Source organism: Euleptes europaea, chromosome 7 (assembly GCF_029931775.1).
Source record: "Euleptes europaea isolate rEulEur1 chromosome 7, rEulEur1.hap1, whole genome shotgun sequence".
NCBI lineage: Eukaryota > Metazoa > Chordata > Lepidosauria > Squamata > Sphaerodactylidae > Euleptes > Euleptes europaea.
In genome coordinates, this window is record NC_079318.1 from 52,399,383 (window position 1) to 52,414,801 (window position 15,419).

At 42.5% G+C, this 15,419-nt stretch overlaps 1 protein-coding gene across 1 annotated transcript in view; it reads right to left on the reverse strand.

Annotated features, from left to right (window-relative positions):
• The window catches only part of RPS6KC1 (ribosomal protein S6 kinase C1), a 122,723-nt gene that overhangs the window by 15,224 nt on the left and 92,080 nt on the right, over positions 1 to 15,419 (reverse strand). The window contains exons 12-13 of the mRNA XM_056852992.1: positions 9,866 to 11,398; positions 9,505 to 9,594 (exon numbers count right to left, since the gene is read on the reverse strand). Coding sequence (XP_056708970.1) covers positions 9,505 to 9,594; positions 9,866 to 11,398 — 1,623 coding nt within the window. The remainder of the gene's footprint in view (positions 1 to 9,504; positions 9,595 to 9,865; positions 11,399 to 15,419) is intronic.

Sequence of the window (15,419 nt, forward strand, 5' to 3'; positions counted from 1 at the left end):
TTATTATTTTTTTTCCACGCATATAGAACTAAGCTCACATCTTGTCACCAATCTAATGCAAATGACTCTGCTGAGAATTATGGCTTCACTGGTCAATTCCGACTGGACTTTGTTCCTGGTAACTTGAGAGAACTCTATGGAGCTGTTGATGGGCGGGTGGGGGGGAGGCACTGTCAACAACACTCAGAAACAAAGTGCTGAGATGCGTTTGCTCTTTCAAGGAAACCACAATATGGAATGGGTACAAAGGACACTCCAAGCCAATCTGCTAGCCAATCAGGGCTTCCCCGTTCATTTCAACTAGTCTGGAACCCATAAAGAGGTGCTGGGGCAGGGGAGAAACTATTGGGAAATCCACTCCCCAGATCTTCTGCTGCAAGATACAGTGAACTGACATGCAACTGACTACAACATTCTGTGCCCCCAATAGGAAAATAAACTTGCTGAGCTTTATTATGTTTTATTTAATTGTTTAAAATAGTTTATACATGTTCACATTTTAAATGCTTTTTAATGTTGGAAGTGTTTTAATGTTTGCAACATTTGGGACCCTGAATTGGGTGGATAGGCAGCACAGAAATGTTTTCACTAAATACATCTATAGGCTTCAGTTAGCTGTTTGGACTACTTTTCCTCATTTACATTGAATAACTAGTATTTTTCTGCATGCTCTGTGGAGTCCATACAGCATGCAGAAATGTTTTCCATTCTGTAGGTGAGCTACCCATTTCAGCAGCAACATTCGTATCAAAAGAAACAGGCAGGCAATTGCAAAATCTCCCCCTACAGCTACTTCTCTGGTTTTAATCAGCATGGTGCAGGGAAGAAAACTGTGGGGGGGGGGGGTCAGGAATGGGTACCACCCTGTGAGGCCTCAACCCCTTATTTCCACCCCTCCCCATTATGTTCCTTTAAGCTGTTAGGAAAGATGCTACCCCCCTCCTTCACAACTTCAATATTGGTTTGGAAGCTATTAATTAGGACAGGAGAAAACAACGCCAGTCTTAGTCCTTCACAAACAAGTATTATACTGCAAAAAAAAAAAAGCAGTTTCTTCCCCCCACCCCAGCATCTTGAAGGAACTTAGTCAAGTAGGATTCACCTGTGATGGCTCTTGGTATTCCCCACCTTCCACCCCTCAATGGGATGTAGATTGGAATTCCCTTCATCCCAACAGCTGCTGAGGACTCAGGCCTGTACACTGCCAGGGTTCCATGGTAGCATGGAAAATTTGTTCTTTCGAGGGGACCCCCCTCCCTTTTACGGTGAATTGGAAATCTTACATTTTTCTGCATAACTGGGGTTTCTCCTAGATCCGCAGAAAACCTCTCTCTTGCTTATAGGCAGCACTATTTCGGTGCTTTAGCAATCACCACAGGCCAACCAGCTTTGCTACTATGGAAGGAAGGTCAATACCCAATGCATAGAAGGCCATATGCACAGAAACCCCCCTCCTTCATTGAAGCTCCATGTGTGCAAGGGGCTCTGCATTCAGGCTCAAACCAAACACGCATTTCTGAAACTCGTGTTGCAAATAATACTCCTTTCTACAATACTCTCCTTCCTCTGAAATGCCAACAGCCAAAATTACCAGCAGAACGTGAGGCACAATGGAGACAGTTAGAGTGGTTTCTCAGTGGAACAGGCTTCCTCGTGAGGTGGTGAGCTCTCCTTCCCTGGAGGTTTTTAAGCAGAGGCTAGATGGCCATCTGTCAGCAATGCTGATTCTATGACCTCATGAGAGGGAGGGCATCTTGGCCACCTTCTGGGCATGGAGTAGGGGGTCACTGGTGGTGTGGGTGGGAGGAAGTTGTGAATTTCCTGCATTGTGCAGGGGGTTGGACTAGATGACCCTGGTGGTACCTTCCAACTCTATGAGTCTATGATTCTATGACTTACTGAGCAGCAAGAGTCCTTAACCAGTTTAGCATACGGCGTCCCTTCCCTGGCTTTCAAAAGGCATCTAAAGGTAAGAACCAAAAAGAGTTAACCTGACCCAATGGGCTGCTTTGTAACACAAGAGATGCCCTCTGATCAGGAAAGCCCGAGCCCATCATTCCAGCTGTAGGGGTACCGCAGTCCTTGTTAATCACATGATGTTAGTTAAATGTGTGGCCAGGTAATGAACAGCAGCAGGATTCTGCCCTGGATCGAATTCATCTCTGCTGGTTCTGATGCTCTTTATTCATCGAATAGTCATTTGGGTACACCCACAGCAAGTGTTTAAAAGTTACAAGATTTAATACAAAAAACTTTAGGGTTTCCTGTGAGCGAGAAGCAGCTCCTTATGCTTTCTCTTATCTTTCCGACAACAGTTCTTTAAAACCCAAGATCATAAAGTTAGCAAAGAAAAAAAAAGTATGTCAATAACAGAAGGTGATCATTTGCATTTCAAAATTTATCTTTCTTGCTTTCCCCTCAATTAGACCAAAACATGTTGATGCAAAAGGTTTGTGTGTGTGTGTTTGTTTCTTTTTCAAACTTATTTATAGAACAAAATAATGGCCCCCCTGCTAGCTTGGCATTTGCTCAAATTTTCTGTCCCTGTAAATCGAATCTGTTACTGGAATTTTTCCCTCTGCTCTCCTTTTCCCTCCCCCCCCCACCGCCCACCTCCCCCCTTTCAAAATACCAAGGCACATTAACCAAGAGATAAAAAGATCCGTTGCTGATACTACAAAGCACAGGGCAGGTGGTTAATGTTTTTTTAGCACAAATATGTGATAAGGATTCCCAGGGGGACAGTGGGAGCAAAGGGATGTTTAAACAGAAGTGAAACGTTCGCATCATGAATTCGGGACAACTTTGTCCTTTTATCCAAATACCACCCACTCAGATATGCTTAAAAAAAATTTTTTTTTAACCCAGAATTTGTGTGTGTGTATGTATGTTTTTAAATGAATGAAAGTCAAGCACTTCAGAGCTACTGATGTACTTTACACTCTCACATTTCAGGCTAATAAACTGCTATTAAAAATGCTATGATGTTATTATTAACCAAGAACGTAGTCCAGGGGGTGTCAAACATAAGGCCCGCTGGCCGGACCTGGCTCCTTGAGAGCTATTATCTGTCCACTGAGCCAGCCGAGGCAGCCACCCCCACCCACCGCTCTCGATATGAACTGGTGAGGCATGGCCCGGCCCAACCAAGTGACATTTATGTCATCTCCAGCCCCCATAACAGTTGAGTTCGACATCCCAGCGTAACCCATCACTTCAGCTTCTCTCCAGTCATTGACACTAATCGGCCTGGAAAGTCCTTTCTGCTTTTTCTTATGATCCTCATTCTCTCTCCTACCTTGTACACTTGAGCACTTAGGGAAGAACTACAAGTGCTAAGAAACACAGGGCTGCTGCTGAAAATGGCAGCCTTATGTCGAGTCCCGTCACCAGCACCCTCTGCTGCATATTACTGGCTGCCACTGAAAGGGCAGAGAAACACTCAGTATAATAATGTCAGGATACTGAAGAAGCTGCACTACATATTACAGAGGAGGAGAGCTTGGCAGAAGGCAGCTTTTTTGCCAGCAGCCTTGTGTTTCTTACAATGTGCACTTCTGTTCTTAGACGATAATTCTGAGAACACGGCCAGATTTTTATTTTATTTTATTGCACGCCACAATTTTTTTTAAAGTATATAATTATTATTATGGGAAGATTTTTTTTTAATCAATCCCTTCTGCTGTGGTTTTATGAAGTCAAAAGTTCCATGTGTGGGAAACAAGCATTTCTGGTTTGGCTAGCACTAAACTTGAGGACCTTCTACAAATTTGTGCCACTGTTGGTTAAAAACTTTAAACTTTATTAAGTAACAAGTCGAAGGAATGAAGGGAACGGCCAGATATGTGATAATACTAGAAAACAGCTCTAGTTTCCTAAACAGCAGATGAACGTGAATAATTACGGCAAAGCCCTTCCACATTTAAAATGGTCCATGTAATAAAGGAAACCAACCTGGTCTGATTAACACAGATCAGTTAATGGTAGGTTGCCACCTACTGGCCAATTTTGAGAAGCAACTGCCCTGGAAAAGTCACCCTTCCAAAAGTTGTTTTAGGGCCACACTCGATGTTACAAATAATTGTACAACCCATGAAACTGCCATTATATACAGCTTCAGGAGACAGATTAACATTTACTTGCCCATCATTTTTCCCTTTCAGATTGCACCCACTCTCAGCTACTGCAATGGTATTATGGGATTCTATTAAACAAGAAGGGAAAATATATTGCTCCACAGAGAGCTTGGGTAACTTTTCAGTTTTAGGACCCCTATCTTGCATAGCCGATGCAAAAGGAAATAATTTCCCCGACTGTAAAAGATGCCCTATATTCTGTAACCCCAGCGTGAACTTTCCTTTGTGACGGGTCACCGATCTACCTATCAACAAGACAAATGCTGAAGTAGTGAGCTGTTCCTTACACCAAGAAGGCACATCAGCCCACTCTGTTGCTCTGTTCCTCATTCACCAATTGGGCTGTCAGCCCTTTTCTAAAACAGCGGCGCATGTTTATTTACGCACGGATCCTTCACCTTACCTCCCATCTCTCTTAGACTACCCTCTTCACCCACGGAACACAGACATACACCATGTTGAGCTACATACAGCTTGATTTCCAGGTGGAAAATCTCTTTGTCCCATTTCTGTCTGAGGAGGAGTTCTCTGAACCTAAAATATTTATGAGTGATTTTTAAATCAGTTGGACTAACAAAGAGGTGGTCCATTTGCTTCCCAGGGGCAAGAAAAGCCATCCCTCTTTCTGAGAAAATTGTGCCTAAGAACAGGCAAATGAACTTCAGAGACATAATCTGTACAGAACATTTAATCTCTGCAGGATACACATGGTGGGGCTTCAACTACAACATTCCTCCAGGGGACAACTGCAGAACCAGTGGGAACTGCGCAATCTGCAAAGCTGTCCCTGCTTGCATCAGGGACACTTTCCCTGGCTTTTTAGATTGTAAGAATAAGTCTTGCTGGACCAGGCCAAAGTCCAACATTTTGTTTCTGACAGTGGAATACCAGATGCCTTTGAATGCTCACAAGAAGGACTAGAAGGTGATAGTTTTTCCCTACTGTTTTTCCCAGGACCTGCTATTTAGAGGAAGACTACTTCTGTACATTGTGCCTCCATTTTTAACTGTCATGTCTACTAGCCATTGGCAGACTAATCCTTTAGGAATGTGTCTAATTCTTTTTTTCAAACAAAGTCAGCTGTCATCACATCTGGTGATATTCAGTAGGACTCTTTCTGCAATTCTGGTTCTGTGCTTTAATATACAATCAGGAACTTGAGCAGCCATCATGAGAATATGCCCTAGCTGCACCCTGCTCTGTAGGGTCAAAATTAAGGAGTCTTACATATCTTAAATAAAATTGTATTCCCAACACACACAAAAGGACAGAATTTGAAGTGATCTTTCATAACATCGTCCTACATAGTACTTCCAGCAAGTGAGAAACTGCCTGTCCCCAATAGGCAGATTGCTTCTCCCTCCCTTGCCGAAACATTTCTGGTTATTTTTGTTGCTTTGTTTGTTGATTGGTCTATTTATATATTACATTCTTTATTGTTGGGGACTGTTTTGGATCCCTTCAGGAAAAAAACTGGGGTGGAGATATTTAAATAAATGTAAGACCCATCATAACACAGCAAATGAAAGGATAATCTGGCCCCAACCACTGAAGAACAAGATATTCAGAGATCATCCAAGAATGAAGGCAAAGGAAGGCCAGCCTGGTTCTACTAGATTTAAACCCCATTACACTTCTTTGTTCCAGCCACTGACTTCTTTCCTCCTCTACCTTGCTCAACCACTCTCTATCCCTTGAATATGTAGATTCTGAGAGTAGGACCTGGGGGTCTATATTTGATTTATATATGTCACCTAGTTAATGCATGTACTCTAGCAATATCCATGAAAACAAAAGTGTTTGGACACAAGGGACTGTCATAATTATATTACAGCTGACTGTTGTCTGTATACCATCTACCTCAAAGCCCTGAAGCAGTTCTCTTTTGGCAATCTGGAACTTTCCCCTCAGAAAACTGTGAAGGATTACCATTGGATTGCACAGACCAATTAAGCACCAATGCAGATCCTTCTCAATATTTCTACCTACTCGTTTCTCATCAGCATCTTTGCTTAACTTGAAGAATCTCCCAAGGATGAAATCAAAGAGTCTTTTAGTAAACAGTCAGCCTACATATCTGCTGAGTCACTGTCTGCTATTGTTCCACACCTTTAGTCATCTTGGTACATATGAATCCACATGGTTAAAAACCAGCCACACTGTCTAAATCATTTTGGCCAGCAATCTGAAGGTGGAACTATCATGCAAAGAACATGAGGCTGCTGCCAAAACATGGTAGCCCCGTGTCAACTTCCTTTTCCTCCTCCCTATTACTCTGCCACAGCACCATATCACTGGCTTCCTTTAGGTGATGCAGGCAAATGAATGACACAACAAGACGTAAGGAACATGAGCTTGTTGGTTTGGGCAGCAGGCCCCTGTTCTCCATTACATCTAGTCCACCTTCAGATGATAAATGTAGTAATCGCAGATTGTCCTCTTCGTTTTACTAAGAACATAAGTACATAATAAAAGCCCTGCTGGATCAGCCCAAGGCCCATCAAGTCCAGCAGTCTGTTCACACAGACTGCTCAAAGCCCATCACCTGGAAAACTAGTGACTTCCAAAGCAATGCCTAAGACAGCAACAAATCACAACTGAAGAACACCCTGCTTCATACATCCTGATTCCACCACAATGTTTAGAGGATCCAAGAATACAGCTTTTTAAAAAATAGTCTGTTCAGTAGTGTAACAGGAGTTGCTGCCAAACCCCAGGTTAAGAAACAGAATTCATGATTTAGAAATGCCCTCTGAAAAGTTCTCTCCTTTCTTCATACACATACACGCACTCCCTCCTCTCTCACCATAGGCAATTTCATCTTGATGAGCCAATAACCTTCAGAAGGATTATGGTGTTCAACTTCCACACAAGGGACCACCTACATTATTAGAAAGCCAGTACAGACACCCAGAGATGGGGAAAGGGTCTACTTTAGCTGAAAACAGCAGGAATGAAACAGTATGACTTTGCAGCTAGAGCTTTAGCAAGCGTCATTCAAATCCAATCATTCAGGGAAAAATTACTCAAAAGCAACATCCGTGTATACAACTTCAAGCACTGAACGTATGTAAACGTCAACTGCGCATTAGCAGTTAGAATGAACGCTACAGAAGTATGCAAGTTAGGACTCGGTGCAGTGACATTTAATTGTGTTACATTTACTACAGAGAAGATGCAGTGAAGGACATTTAACTCTGTACATCAGGTTTGCAGTAGAACCTCATAAACACAAGCTAACTTTTCTGTCATTCCTGAAAATATTTTGACACCTATTTCCAATATTCCAGTGGCCTTGGGCAACATGATACCGCTGCAACATCATACAAGCAAACCTGCGATTCACAGAGCTTTTCGGTTTAGGGTGACCAATGCGCTGCCTGTTTCCTGCTGGTGCAAGACTCTTAACGATGCTAAATACAACCCTCCCTCTGAATTGCAGCTATGCCAGGTAGTTTCAGAGGGCAATCGGGTTGGTCTGCAGTAGAACAACTAGATTAGAGTCCAGTAGCCCCTTAGAGACCAACAAGAGTTTCAGGGTGTAAGCTTTCGAGAGTCACATAAACACACAAAGGTGCCATATACTGAATCAGACCCTTAGTCCATCAAAGTCAGTATTGTCTACTCAGACCGGCAGCGGCTCTCCAGGGTCTCAGGCAGGGGTCTTTCACATCACCTACTTGCCTAGTCTCTTTAACTGGAGATGCCAGGGATTGAACCTGGGACCTTCTGCATGCCAAGCAGATGCTCTACTACTGAGCCACAGCTTCCTCTGTCAGGCACTCTTGTAAGCTTACACACTGAAACACTTCTTGGTCTCTAAGGGGCTACTGGACTTGAATCTAGTTATCCCAGGGAAGTTATTAGGCTTCACTTCATTTAAATATCCCCAGCCAGCTGCTGAGGCACTGTTGCCAGCCTTTAAGAGCAGCTCTGGGTCTGATGTTGAGGAAGGGGCTAGCTAAAACACCCCCACCTTCTAGACACATATTGCCTCACTGCTGGGAACCTGCATATTGCCCAGGTGGGAAATTGTATTTCAAGAGAGACTTGAACCTCACTCCCATGTCACCTGATAAAACATCTGTCTGGGCTGTTCCACGCAATATAACAAGGAAGAGTTAACAGGACTGAATGCTCCTCCATATGGTCAGGGAGAAGAGTTTCAGCCCAGGCTTTTCCCTGACACAAAAGTTTTCTATGGGTAAGGAACTTTTCCATATGGAAGGCTTCGTATCATATGAGCTACCACCCACAAGCTGAAATGCTACAGCTTGGAATACTTGGGGAAATACACAAACTGATCTCTGCAGCAGTTTTTATAGGGATGTAGTGGCCATGCAGAGCTCCAACCCGCATCAGGGCTGCTGAGCAGGGTGGGGGAAGGTTTAACATTCTCTCCACTTGCAGTTTCACAGATAAAATGGTCCTTGTGGGCTGGGCCTAGGTACCCTCTCTTCGCCTGCTGGGACTAGAAACCCAAAGCACTTTCTATTCCTTCCGTAACTGTATCATGCCTGAAAGGGCTAAAAATCATTCTTTAAGCCTTATCCTTCTCAAGCAGTAGAAAAGAGCAAGAGTCCAGCAGCACCTGAAAAGACTAACAAAAGTTCTGGCAGGGTATGAGCTTTCGTGAGCCACAGTTCACTTCTTCAGAAGACGCTGAAGCTGAGTTCACGAAAGCTGATCCCTGCCAGAAATTTTGTTAGTCTTTCAGGTGCTACTGGACTCTTGCTCTTTTCTACTGCTACAGACAGACTGGCGCAGCTACCCATCGTGATTCTTCTCAAGCTTAATTCATACACCCCTGAAAAACTGACATGCAATTTTTCCCCCACGTCCTGCATTCCCGTATTACCTTCAGCACTTCCAAGCTCAGGAAAGCATGCCACTGGTGATTGCTACTACTTCCCGTTCACCCAAAGTTACCTGCCCTGTGGTTTCCACAATACATTAAAAGAGCCACGGACACAACTTACTGTCTACCATCCAAACACACCAGGAAAATCCAGAGATGCCCCAGAAGTTCTCACCACCATTAATTTCAATGGTGTTTACAGATAAGTTGCCAGTGGTCTGTGCTCTCTCTAATGTGTCCAGCTTGCAGTATCCTTTTTTTTTAGTGTTCAATTTTCCTGTTTAACAGCATGATTCACCAGCTACATAATGTTGAGTTGTTAGCATCCTCAGATTCCAAAAGTAATCAATTTTTTTTTTTTACAAAATTTTTAAAAAAGTCTTAGCGGATAGTGAACAGCTTGTATTCCCAAGGGACGGAGGCTAGGATGGGGATGAGAGCTCCACGAGAAAAAATGAAAGCTGCCAATCTGTTTTTCCAAAGTGAAACATTTGAGGCGATTGCTCTAACCTGGGGCACAGTACATTCTCTCTATGGCATCGTTGTCACAGGAATCTTCAACCTCACTCCACCTGCTAAAATACGTTAGCTGAATGTGTCCTAAAAACAAAACGACAGGAGAAATCAAAACATTTTTCCCTTCCATTTTCTGCAGAAGTGAACTGTAATTACTCCTTTTGTAGCTAAAAACAGTATCATTAAGAATAATGGCATCATTAAGTACTAGAAGCTATTACTGGGGGTGAATTTGCTGCACTGATAATGAAGCTCTAGACAGGAAATGAAGATACTAATTACAAGATAAAACGCCTACTCAGTTAATTGGAAGCAACAGCGAATAAAAAGAAATGCATTTGCAGAAGTTCCTGACCTCGATCATTCAATAAGATGTTGTTTGGGTTCAAATCGCGGCACACAATTCCTTCTTGATGCAAAGCATCGAGGGCTACCACCATTTCAGCTGCCCATCTCTGAACACAGCCCTCGGGGAGGTAAAACCGGGAGGTTAGCACTAATCTCTCATCGAGCTCCTGAAAAATTTGGTGGATCTCATTCTCGCCTCTGCCCCTTGGACAGAATTCTTTGCTTTCTGTTCTAGTCAACAAAGCAGGGGCTGTTCCCTCATTGCTCAAGTCTTCGGTTTGATCGGAAAAGAGCAGAGCGGCTTCCTTGTCCACACCGAAGCTCTGCTCCTCAGCACCAGCTTGCTTGTTCGAAATCAATAAACCTTCTCTCGTCCTGCACACATCTAGTGATGAAGATGCTGCTCCGAGCCCTTCAAAAGGCACCCTTTCCCCAGAGCCAACTGGGTTACTCTCAGACATATGGAATGCCCTGATAACTTCCCGAGTATCACTGCACTGTCCTTCTGGGTCTTCTGCCACCAAACAGTTTACCTTTTGCTCAAGTGCTCTGCATGGATCTGTACTATTATGTAATTGCAAGACGTCAGGGGTTTCCAAAAGTTTACTTTCCAAAACATCTCCGTTTGGCTTGGTAAGGTTCACTGGCCCATCAGCTGTTGCTGCTGTCATTTGCTCAGTGATGCCCGGCAAGTTTACCAAAAGGTCAGGCCTTCCTTCATCGACACTACTTACATCATCGAATGCAACGTCCTTAAAAGAGATCACTGGCACAGAGTCATTGGAGCCTCTGCTGACATTGTCCTGAGATACAAGGCCCAGTTTGTTTTCTATGGCATCAAGACTCCTATCCCAACTAGGCATGGGGAAAAACTGTTTCAAAGATTCTGATTTTAAGCTGTAAAGTTTATCTCCAAAGTCAAGGCCCAGAAGGTCACTGGTGCTGTCTTTGCTGTCAATTCGGAACAATTCCATGGGGCTGTTCTTGGATTTACTCAGTGATTCGGAGATCCTAGTAGGACTGGTCATTTCAGGCTCGGCATCATCAGCAAAAACCTTTACTTCCTGAGACGTGAATGGGGATCCCAAGTCCCCACTGGCAACCACATCGTGTTCCTGAAAGCCTCCTTGCTCTTTGGTCAGGAGATCGTCATCTGCTTTCATAGGTTCCTCATTTAACGAACCAGGATCAACCTTTTCTTGACCATACTCGTTGCACAACGTTAGATAACTTGTAGTACATTCTTCGTCTGAACTGGACCCAGAATCAATCCATTTGGGAGAACTTTCCTGGCCATCTTCCAGGTTACCACTACCGTCTTGAGAACTTGGAGTGAGACTGGTCTTCAGCGGCACAACTTGAAGCATATTCCTTCCACTGCTTCCTCTGGAATCAATGCTACTATCATGCTCTTGAGGACTAGGAGTTGCCTGATGCAAATGTATTTTGGTAGAACTGGATCGTCTGGATTTAGCAGTTTCAAAGCTTTCTTCGGAGCTTCTGTTCAAGAACTTACTGATGTAAGACCAGAGTTTTCCACCTACAACACAGAAAGGAAACTAATCAAAATGAATTCTGTTTTGTTTCGAGACCTCTTTCAAATATCCATGCATTCCGGGTTCTAAAAGTTAAGCTCAGAGCATCTTTGAGTTTGTTGTTATCATGCTTAAGGATGGCAAAATGGAATGCCTAACAATGGTGAGGGATGAGGGGATAAACTTGCATGTGAGGGAATTGACCTCAGAGACCCAATCTACATTGTGACTCTCACCCCGGTTGCTTTTTGATGTTAAGGAAAACATCAAAATGTTTTTGATGTTGGGAATTCTGACCATGGACGTCCCATGTAATGTGCAGTCTGGCCCAAAGCCTATTCATCACTTCTTTTCCCTTTCCTTTCTCTCCTCCCTCTGCTTCTTTGCTACTCCCCCATCTTAATTAAAATCCCAGGAGCCATTATTTTGCTCTTCTCTGATGATCTTACATTAATAAATTGTCATCATCCAAAATAAATTTTGATCTCTTGATTTCAGAGGCTTTCCAATGTGGTGCTGCTTAATCACTGCTCTCCCAGTTTGACAAACATTACACAAAAGCTTGCAGAAGTAAACAAGAAGAAGGGAGGAAAATTCTTTGTTTAGTTTTGAAACACACATTTTGATGAAACCAATGGAAAACATTTGATTATGCCCTAATTTATGTATAAATATGTTGAGAATGGCATATAAGGGTAAATATTTCAAGAAATGCTTTTTAATAATTGTGCGCATTTAAAGAGAATCAACAATTTTATGTCTTTTTTTAAAACTATGCCCAAACTAGGGTCATATAGGAGCAATATTTCTTTCTGGGTATATAATTATGTCTTTATGAATGACACACTAATAATCTTTCCCCATCTTGCAGTGTGATGGATAAGATCAAGTAAATGCATTAGCAAATGAAGCAAATACACTATATTGGCCGTCCATAACATGTAAAATTATAGAAAAAAATCAATGGATGTAAGTTTGCCTCCTATTGACTGAAGCAATAACGAACTGTATTAACATTGCATTAAGATAAGTCTGGTACTTTTATGAGAGACTGATCAGTTCATCTAAATTTTAATTCGTTCTGGGACTCTTAATTTTGATGTTTTTCTGTGTATTTAAGACTGAGCTGGGGAAGCTGAAGGGACAGCACGTAGCAAGCATCAACTTGATGACTCATTATGGGTCTGTGGTGGTCAGATGGAACTCCTGACTCTCTTTCCAAGGGCTCCTTTGCCTTACATATTACGGATTTCCACAACTGAAAAGGATTTGGTATGGAATTGTGAAGGTTGCCTGGTTTTGCTTTCCACTAACAGATGCTTCTGCATATCCCAATTTTATCCAGTACTCAGCACAAACTTGTGTTGTGCACCTGCTAAAACTTATTATCGCCTTTTCCAAATGGGATGCCCCATACACATGGGTGCCAAATTCGGCCTAGGGTCAAGGCATGTAAGGGCCCCTTGGGGTTGTGGTGGGGGTGCTGAGTTAGGTAGCATCGGTACAAATCAGGTTGGAGGAGGAGAGATGCTAAGCAGAATGTGGGTGAAGCTTTCTGTGAGCCAGGACATTATTTCATATAACCTAACAGGAATTATATATTTATTATTATATAACCTAAACAGGAAAAAAAATACAGCCATTATCAAAACATTGGTAGCAAGCTGGGCCACATTTTCTAAACATATGCAAAGGAATATATAAATTGAATGTGAAATACAGTGGAATTGAATATGAGGATATATGCAGAAAGAAAAATGATAGTAAAAAATAAACTGGGTTAGATGTTTGTCTATCAAAGGCAGTCCTTCCCCATCAAACTAAGATGCAGCAGAAGACAGCCAGAAAGAGTAGCGGTTAAAGAGCTGGATTAGGATGGGGGAGACCCAGATTAAAATCTCCACTCAACCACAAAGTTCACTGGGTGACCTTAGCTCTCAAACTAACCTCATAAGGTTGTTGTGAAGATAAAACGAAGGCAAACCATGAAATCGATAGGTAAGGAGTCATTGGCTACAACCCACTAGGATTTGAAGTTTACCAGTTGTCGACAGTTAAATGTTAAAGGACGTTTAAAAACATAAAGATAATGGGAATGGGAAGAAATAAAAAAGGGAGTTGCTTTTGTGCCTAATTGTTTAATATTTATATGGGGGGAGTGTTTCAGTGATCCAGGTTTTTCACATACACCATCTCAATTATCCTTACATTAGACCTGTAACGTAGGCCAGTATTATCATCCCAACTTCAGTTTGGGAGCCAAGGCTGAACCTTGGAAAAAGGCACCTACTGAGTGTGCAGCTAAAGTAAAATTGACCCAGGAACCTGTTTTTTCACAGCTCTGGACAACACTATTCAAATGCATCAAATGCCTCAAATGCACTGTTGCGTCATCAAAATATATACTGGCAAAAGAAAACAAATAAAAAGTGATTGGTGTATTAGCATCATTGCCTTGATTGGTTGAAAATATATAGGTAATAGTACAGGTGTACATACTGAAAGCTTCTTCTTTTTAGAAAACTACAATGACCTTCGCAGTTTTAAATGTTTACTACTGATGGGAAAAGTGATGGATGATTCACATTTTAGTTTTTAAAGGATCTACATAGCAATTATTATGCATTTTATTTGATAAAAATGTATTTGCTATGCTGATGGTTTTTATACATACCCGTTAATATTTTACAGTTGCCCCAATGACTATTTTTATCAAAACGCACTAAGCTGTTAATGGCTTTCATTCTGCAAGAATATACCTTATAAATGAGCTTGAGCCACACCTCACCTTTTTGTGGTTTGCAGGTTGTACCACTAATGCCCCACCCCAATATCACACTTCCCTTTATTTTTATTTAGCCACACAATCAACCCGTGAGGAATGCAATTTTTATTACCATTTCGGAGATAGGTAACTGAGGTTTGCACACCCTGGTTACACACATGAAATTGCCTTATACAGAATCAGACCATTGGTTAATCAAGGTCAATATTGTCTACTCAGACTGACAGAGGCTCTCCAGGGTCTCAGGTTGAAGTCTTTCACGTCATCTGCTACCTGATCCTTTTAACTGGAGATGCCAGGTATTGAGCCTGGGACCTTCTGCATGCCAAGCAGATACTTTACCACTGAGCCACGGCTCCCCACCCAAATCAGGTGTCTATAACCCAAGCAAAGATTTGAGCCCAGTGATATCATGACCTGCATTTTAGACATGTGTCATTAGGAACATTCCCGGGCCCTTGCTAAGGTTCACTTCAGACATCTAGAGGCTTCTGGCATGACAAGGGGACACTGATGTCATCACTGAATCACATGTCAGAATCTCTGGAGCACAAACCACATACGGGTTAACATACCTTCACCTCAACAAACCTCCATTTGTAGAACAGGATGGGTTTATGCATGGAACAATGTTTGTATTGGGGTGGGGGCTCTTGGCTTAAATCCCACAGTAAATTTCTAAGAGAAGGAGTTGATTTTCACTGATTCTCTCTTCCATTGCAGACCTCCAATTCTTTCCTCATGCTGTTCCGGGAGGTCCCCTGTCCCTCAAATACATTTTGGAGAGCAGCTGGGTTACAGTGGGAGGGGAGAGGTAAGGAAGGCCCATTCTGACTATGGAAATGCCAGCTTTACCACATGATCCATGCCCTTGTCTTCAATCAGTTCATCTGACTCTAAAGATCTTTGCCTGGAAAGAAATGAAGCTTCTACAGCACTGTCCTGTTACAGCATGAGTCTGTTAACAGGAGACCTATCTTCATTTTGAAGATTCTTGAGCACTTTCCAAATTGATATGAACTCCAGATTGTTTACGCTTAAAAAAGATTTGACACTCTCCAACAGCCACTTAAACTTTGGTAGATGTCAAAGCCCTCCCCTCTCCATTTCCTACCCTGACTGTTTTAGAAGCATCTGTTTCTAAAATTTCTGGCACTGACACGGCTAAGGAGTAGTGAGGCCTCAGACTGGCTTTCCATCATATTACATCTTGCCAAGTGCTTTGTGACAAAGCTAACAGA